Below are 7,327 nucleotides of genomic sequence, written 5' to 3'. Positions count from 1 at the left end.
ACGCCTGCCAGGTGCAGAAATATTTTGACCTTGTCAGCTAGGGGATTCAATCCAGCAACCTTCGTTACTGGCCCAAAGCTCTAACCACTAGGCAACCTGCCACCCTTCATGCAAACTTATGTATTAGCTGCATTGTGTGTATAGTGTGCATCTGGACTATTGTGTGCGTGTGAAGAAGCAGGTCACACAATCCTGTGTCATTAGTTATCAGAGCTACAACCTGATCATCTCCTGAGACAGTACCTGTCTTCTATGTGATACATAGAAGTGATGTGCGGTTCCTCATAACTTACATGGGGGTCAACCTTGTCGGAGGCAATCTTGTGCAGGTCCAGCAGGGCCTGGTTCACATTCTTCTCCAGCTGCAGAGCACACTGCATGGCCTCCAGCCCATTGCCCCACTCATCTAGTTCTGGCTTCTACACAGGACAGAGTGAACACAGAAGTGTTAAGGACTACTAACAGACTTTACGGTTTGGATAAAGTGAACAGAGTTACACCCCTCAAAATCAATTCAGAGGTTAGTTCAGGACTCCAGGTTCTATAGATCAACTTAACGCTGTAAACACTCTCCTCCAAGAAGTAAAGACATTTATATCAGTCTACAATCTAAATGGTTGTTCGATGCTCAGGGGCTCACCTTGATGTCCTGGAGTAAAATGCGTCCACCTCTCTTGTTCTGGAAAGAGAGTAGCTTGTCGGCGTGCTCGCGCTCCTCGTCGCTGTTCTCCTTGAAGAAATGCGCGAAGCCAGACAGAGCCACATCGTCACGGGAGAAATAGAAAGCCTGGGTGGATAAACAAGACAGTGTGGTTAAAAGAAAACAATTACAACCTGAACGTGACTCGGCATTCTGTTATTGTTGTTGCAAATATGCTTGATGACAAAGGCATGGATCCCTCTAGTCCATAGTCTACTTGGTAACATGCCAAATAACGATGAGTTGTTACGCGCTCTGTCCAAGGTAGGATAGATTCCCAACTTCATTTGAACGTTATATCTACCTGAAGGCTGTTAATGGCCAAGCCAACTAAAACTCAAATATGTACTTCACGGAGTTGAGTTTATCGGCTATTAATTGTCTAGGACTACAGAAAAGGTGAAAAAAAGGCATTTAAACCCAGGCATAATAATAAACAGGTAGATCAACAAAACGGTAATCTTGGTAGACTCCTTACCATTGAAGTGTAGGTGTAGGAGGCAAACATCTCCATGTTGATCATCCGGTTGATGGCAGCTTCGCAATCGTGGTGATAGTTCTGGCGGATCTGAGACTCCATCTTGGCAGATTCTTTTATATCTAAATGAATGTTACAAAAATAGAGTTTCTTAAACTATTTTGGTATTATAGTTCAAGTAAGTTTTATGTTATCAATCCGGAATGTTCTATACTGCGGGACGAAGGCAGAGGAGTTCCGTTCAATCACTGTTGAAGCAAAAACGTCTTCATGCGTCTTCCCAGACTTGTGAATTGGAAGGAGCTTCGTTCGCTCTATTTATTGTTCCCGAACGGAACGCGTCAGTGAAATTCACCCTCATAGAGCGTAGCCAATCACCTTTAGAATTACAACAGAAACTAGGCGGATCATTTGATGACGAGCCCACTCCTCAGGAGTGAATGTAACATTGTGTGTTCTCATGAATTCTTGATAATCATATAGTTGGCCATCAATATTCAATAATTGTTTAATCCAAATAATGTTGTTGTCAAACCAGTCTTGGAAAAATAAAGACTTGTTTTTGTGTTTTAAGTCTTTCTTATTCCAGATTGTATACTTATGTTCTTATGTCAGAAGATGTTGGAGTGTTAGAAGATTTTATCTTAAAAGAGAAGACTATTAATGTTAATCTGAGAGACTCTGATATTATGTTTTATGATATGGACCCTGATTTAACATTCATTGTTCATTTGTTTATCTTTCATGGAAGATTCTTTATGCATAAAATGAAGTGGGCAGAGAACAAACCCCTCTTCACATTATTTAAGATAGAATTTAATTATTATTTTGAAATTATCAGTAAATGTAACAACAAAAAAGCAATGTGCACGATAGAGAGACTCATATCTCCCTCACTAACTTTAAACATCAGCTGTCAGAGCAGGTCACAGATCATTGCACCTGTACATAGCCCTACCTCCCTAATCATACCTCATTTGCACACACTGTATATAGATTTTTTTCTATTGTGTTATTGGCTGTACGTTTGTTTATTCCATGTGTAACTCTGTGTTATTGTTTGTGTCGCACTGCTTTGCTTTATCTTGGGTCAGGTCGCAGTTGTAAACGAGAACTTGTTCTCAACTGGCCTACCTTGTTAAATAAAGGTGAAATAAAAAATTTAATAAAAAGTGTTTAACAAATTGAAAAGGAATCTTGATATGTAATACCCCTCCCTGTCTGTTAGGTTCATGTACTCCTCTTTGTATATTTTTTGTATTGTTGTGTTCATAATAAAATAAAAAAATAAAAATATATATATATAAAAAATAAAAATAAATGATGATCCCACTCATTCACATGACCTAAAGCAAAGATATTTATTATATTGACAAGAAAGCCGAGTGACCCATCTAACAATGGAAATACATGTGCTCAACGATTGAAGACAGGCAAGATCAACACGCAGCACTAAACGTTGTTTTTTTTCAAAGTTGCCGGAATGCCACGTGCATCCACATATATTAGTACATTTGTTAAAGCGTAAACATTGCGAAACTTCTATTCGATCAAATTTCTCTTTTTCTTTTTCTCCTTTCTCCATTACTCTTTCTCCTTTTCTCTTTCTTTCTCTCTTTCTCTCTCTATCCTTTTCTCATTCTCTTTTTACTTCTCCTTTTTCTCTCTTTCTCTTTCTCCTTTACTCTTTCTCCTTTTCTCTTTCTTTCTCTCTCTTTCTCCTTTTCTCGTTGTCTTTTTATTTCTCTCTTTTCTCTTTCTTATTTCTCTCTCTTTCTCCCTCTCTATCCTTTTCTCATTCTCTTTTTATTCCTCCCTTTCTCTCTTTCTTTCTCCTTCTCTTTCTCTCTCTTTCTCTTTCTCCTTTTCTCTTTCTTTCTCTCTCTTTCTCCCTTTTTTCCCTTTCTCTTTTTCATCTTTCTTTCTCTCTCTTTCTTTCTTTCTCTTTCTCCTTTTTTCTCTTTCTCCCTTTCTCTTTTTCTCTCGTTCTCTTTTTTCTCTTTTCTCTCTCTTTCTCTCTCTTTATCCTTTTCTCATTCTCTTTTTATTCCTCCCTTTCTCTTTTTCTCTCTCTTTCTCCTTCTCCCTTTCTCCTTCTCTCTTTCTCTTTCTCCTTTTCTCTTTCTTTCTCTCTTTCTTTCTTTCTCTCTCTTTCTCCTTTTTTCTCTTTCTTTCTCTTTTTCTCTCTTTCTCTTTCTCCTTTTCTCTTCTCTTTCTCCTTTACTCTTTCTCTTTTTCTCTTTCTTTCTCTCTTTCTCTCTCTTTATCCTTTTCTCGTTCTCTTTTTATTTTTCTCTTTCTTATTTCTTTCTCTTTCTCCCTCTCTATCCTTTTCTCATTCTCTTTTTATTCTTCCTTTTCTCTTTTTCTCTCTTTTTCATCTTTCTCTCTCGTTCTCCTTCTCTCTTTCTCCCTTTCTCTTTCTTTCTCTCTTTCTCTTTCTCTCTCTTTTTTCTCTTTCTCTTTCTCTCCTCTTTTTCTCTTTCTTTCTCTTTTTCTCTCTCTTTCTCCTTTCTCTTTCTCTCTCTTTTTTTCTCTTTTTCTTTCTCTTTTCTCTCTCTTTCTTTCTCTTTCTCTCTCTTCTCTTTCTCTTTTTCTCTTTCTTTCTTTCTCTCTTTCTTTTTCACTTTCTTTCTTTTCCTCTTCTCCCCCCCCCTGGTTTTGTCTCCTTCCATCTCTCCGTTGGTGTGTGCTGCTCAGAGGATCGTGAAAGCTGAGCTGGTGGACTACCATCAGGACGAAGTCCCCGTTAGACAGGAGACCAATCAGAGCAAAATCTGTTCGGTTCAGTAGTTGGAAGTATGTCAACACACAGTCGCACACAGATATATTTTTCTCCTGAAATATACTGTATCTATTAGTACCTGGTACAAAACCGCAAGACCCCTTACGAAGTGGTTGTGGTAGAGGTCGTCGTTGTATTTTAATTGTGGGAATTAAAGTGGAACTGACAGCGTTTTAGCAACATGAAGTCTTATTCAAATATTTTTCTGTACACCCCCAGGTGTATAGAGAAGCGAGCACTTAGATATGGTCATTTTCATGTTTTCGTACTTTCAAAGAATGTTTGAGAATACTGTAGCTCTGAATGGCAAGGGCACAACGGTCTGTGTAGAGTCCAGTCCTGGATAAGAATGACATGTTTTTATTCGGTTTTATTTACTGCAGTGTCTATAAATTGTCCAAACGCACGGCCGCTTTCCCACTCTATATTGCTATAGAATTTTCACAAATGCCTTTAAGGTATTTTAGCTTGCTAAGTAAATAGCTACATAAATGGATGTTAGCCTATTAGACATGTTATGACTGACTTGTGATGATTGCCCTTGCTAGTTTGATTGTATTGATATTACCAGCCTTAGTTACATTCGTCCGTTTTTGTCTAAAACATTGAGTCATTGAAACTGAAACAGTGCATCCCAAAGGGCTGGAGGCAGCAAAACATTTACCAGGCCAGCTGTGATTTACAACCTGATAGCAATAAGTTTTGGTCTACCAAGTAAAGTATTGGTGAATTAGATATATTTATCACGCACTGAACTGCATCCATCTATTCTGCCAACGTTGCCTTACTCTACTTCATGGAATTTCTAGACAAACATAACCTATTTTTAATATAACCTCTTATAAAGGTTTGATATTATGATTGTCTGTTTTCATATCTGCAAAGTAGTTAACGCTGTCAGTTCCACTTTAATTGAGTTATTAGTTAGTTTGATTATTAATGGAGAAAGTCTTTGGTTGGTTTCGACTGGTCCTACAGTAGTTTGGCACAAACATTTTGTTGGGAGTAATATATTTTTAAGTCGCGTCATTAAGAGGAAAAAACATGAAATGACACTTGTGTAGAAGCTGTTGCCAGGGATTCCCGACTATTTTAGTGGGCTGCATCAGTATGATCCAGAGAAGTGGGCTTGGCCCCCGGACAGAGTTTGTGTCAGACTGACCTTTGTTTGACCTGTTTCTATGCTTGTGATTGGCGTTGAGCAAAAAGACTTGAGCAGATTCTCCATATTTTATTTTTACCACAACATTCATCCATTAACTTGTATACTTCAGTTGACATGTTTTTCTGAATGCGACAAATGAAATGTATTTGAATTATATAGGTATGGTCTGGGGCCTGGGAAGGGAGACCTGGGGCCTGCTTTGTGATCCATAGATTTCTGGACTATGCAGGAACAAATAGCAAATATTTTGTAGTATCAATTAGGTACATTTAATCTTAAATTGTATATAATTAGTGTTTAAAGGTGCACTTTGCAGAAATCGCTCCATTTCCTGGTTGCTAAAATTCTAATAGTTTACCTAATTTCAGTTTATGTGACAAAATAAGATGGTGTAGAGAATCACTGTACCTTCTAAACCGCTGTGAAATATATTTTCCATAACCCAAAGTATTGTTTCAGCTATTTGAAGCTGGTGTACAAAACCGAAAGTAAAAGACACGAAAACTCATTTTAGGAATGGAAGCATAGAAATAGCGCACATAGAACTGATATACCGCTTCTTAGACTTGCTTTCAAGTAGAATGATAGATCATAGATCAACAGTTCTATGTGAATTTGGTCAGGTCGCCCAAAAAGTTACATATTGCCACTTTAAATCAGATGGATTTTCTAGTGTGGTCGCAGCTTTCTCATATTTTGCCTCTGTTTATGTCTTTATGTTCGTGTGTTTCCATAGCGTGTGGTGAAGGCAGACATCGTGAACTACAGTCAAGAACCTGTGGCGAGGACAGTCAACCCCCCGCGCAGCTCCATGTGTGCGGTGCAGTGACCGCCTCTCTCCCCCACCTCCCCTCTTGCTCCTCCACAAACTGACTATAGCAGTGAGGGCTTCTGACCAGCAGGCTGCCCCCAACACACTGGCCCATAGCCAAAGCAGGGGAATTGAGCCAGCTTTTATTCTGCTACACACACACACCTTCTCTCTCTCTCTCAACGCACAAGTCTTTAGAAAGGCTTTATATCAGTATTTCCTTTTTTGAGGGTTTTCAGGGTCATCAGATATTTTAAGATTTGAATGTGAGGATCTCTCTGTATGTACAGTTTGTATATGTAAAGGGACCCCACAGTATATTCATGGCTTCAATACATTTAATCTATTTTCATGAATGGATTTCTTGAGTAGTAATCAGCTTTGGTTGCAGCATACGTCTGTTTAAATATGAAGTTATGCTGAAAGCAAATGGGCCCTCCACTTTTTCAGCAATATATTTTGAGCAACTGTTATATTCTTTTGTCATTTTTTTTCTTCTACTGTCTTCATTATTCAATTATTCTTCAAAGGACCATTTTTGATTGTGTGTGTGTATGCATGTATGTATTCAACAAAAATATAAACGCAACATGTAAAGTGTTGGCCCCATGTTTCATGAGCTGAAATTGAAGATCCCAGAAATTGTCCATAGGCACAGAAACGTATTTCTATCAAACGTTGTGCACAAATTTGTTTACATCCCTGTTCGTGAGAATTTCTCCTTCGCCAAGATAGTCCGTCCACCTGACAGGTGTGGCATATCAAGAAGCTGATTAAACGGCATGATCATTACAAAGGTGCACCTGCTGCTGGGGACAATGAAAGGTCACTCTAAAATGTGCACTTTTGTCACACAAAACAATGCCACAGATGTCTCAAGTTTTGAGGGAAGATGCAATGGGCATGCTGCCTGCAGGAATGTCCACCACAGCTGTTGTCAGATAATTTAATGTGTATTTCTCTACCATAAGCTGCCTTCAACGTTGTTTTAGAGAATTTGGCAGTAAGTCTAACCGGGCCTCACAACCACAGACCACGTGTAACCACTCCAGCCCAGGACCTCCACACCCAACTTCTTCACCTGCGGGATCGTCTGAGACCAAACACCCAAACAGCTGATGAAACTGAGGATTATTTCTGTCTGTAATAAAGCGGGGGAAAATGTATTATTATTGGCTGGGCCTATGCCCTCCAAGACCCACCCATGCCTGTGCCCCTGCCCAGTAATGTGAAATCCATAGATTAGGGCCTAATGAATTTATTTCAATTGACTGATTTCCTTATATGAACTGTACCTCAGTAAAATCGTAGAAATTGTTGCGTTTCTATTTTTGTCGACTAGATTTGGCATTTTTAACCTTGACAATGGACATTTAAGTATGTATTGG

General features: G+C 38.8%; 1 protein-coding gene and 1 long non-coding RNA gene across 2 annotated transcripts in view; one reads left to right on the top strand and one right to left on the bottom strand.

Annotated features, from left to right (window-relative positions):
* LOC120033782 (ferritin, middle subunit-like) overlaps nucleotides 1-1,462 on the bottom strand; it is a 6,540-nt gene extending 5,078 nt beyond the window's left edge. Inside the window, exons 1-3 of the mRNA XM_038980234.1 lie at nucleotides 1,179-1,462; nucleotides 641-787; nucleotides 294-419 (exon numbers count right to left, since the gene is read on the bottom strand). Coding sequence (XP_038836162.1) covers nucleotides 294-419; nucleotides 641-787; nucleotides 1,179-1,280 — 375 coding nt within the window. The 5' untranslated portion in view covers nucleotides 1,281-1,462. The remainder of the gene's footprint in view (nucleotides 1-293; nucleotides 420-640; nucleotides 788-1,178) is intronic.
* A 2,413-nt stretch (nucleotides 1,463-3,875) lies between these two features.
* LOC120044441 lies at nucleotides 3,876-6,553 on the top strand. The gene is made up of 2 exons (XR_005476551.1): nucleotides 3,876-3,977; nucleotides 5,865-6,553. It is a non-coding gene; the product is annotated as an uncharacterized LOC120044441 (long non-coding RNA).
* Nucleotides 6,554-7,327: the final 774 nt, after the last annotated feature.

The sequence above is a fragment of the Salvelinus namaycush genome, chromosome 3 (genome assembly GCF_016432855.1).
Source record: "Salvelinus namaycush isolate Seneca chromosome 3, SaNama_1.0, whole genome shotgun sequence".
Classification (NCBI taxonomy): domain Eukaryota; kingdom Metazoa; phylum Chordata; class Actinopteri; order Salmoniformes; family Salmonidae; genus Salvelinus; species Salvelinus namaycush.
Note: the sequence above shows the minus strand (reverse complement) of the source record. Positions and strands in the feature narration are given on the sequence as shown.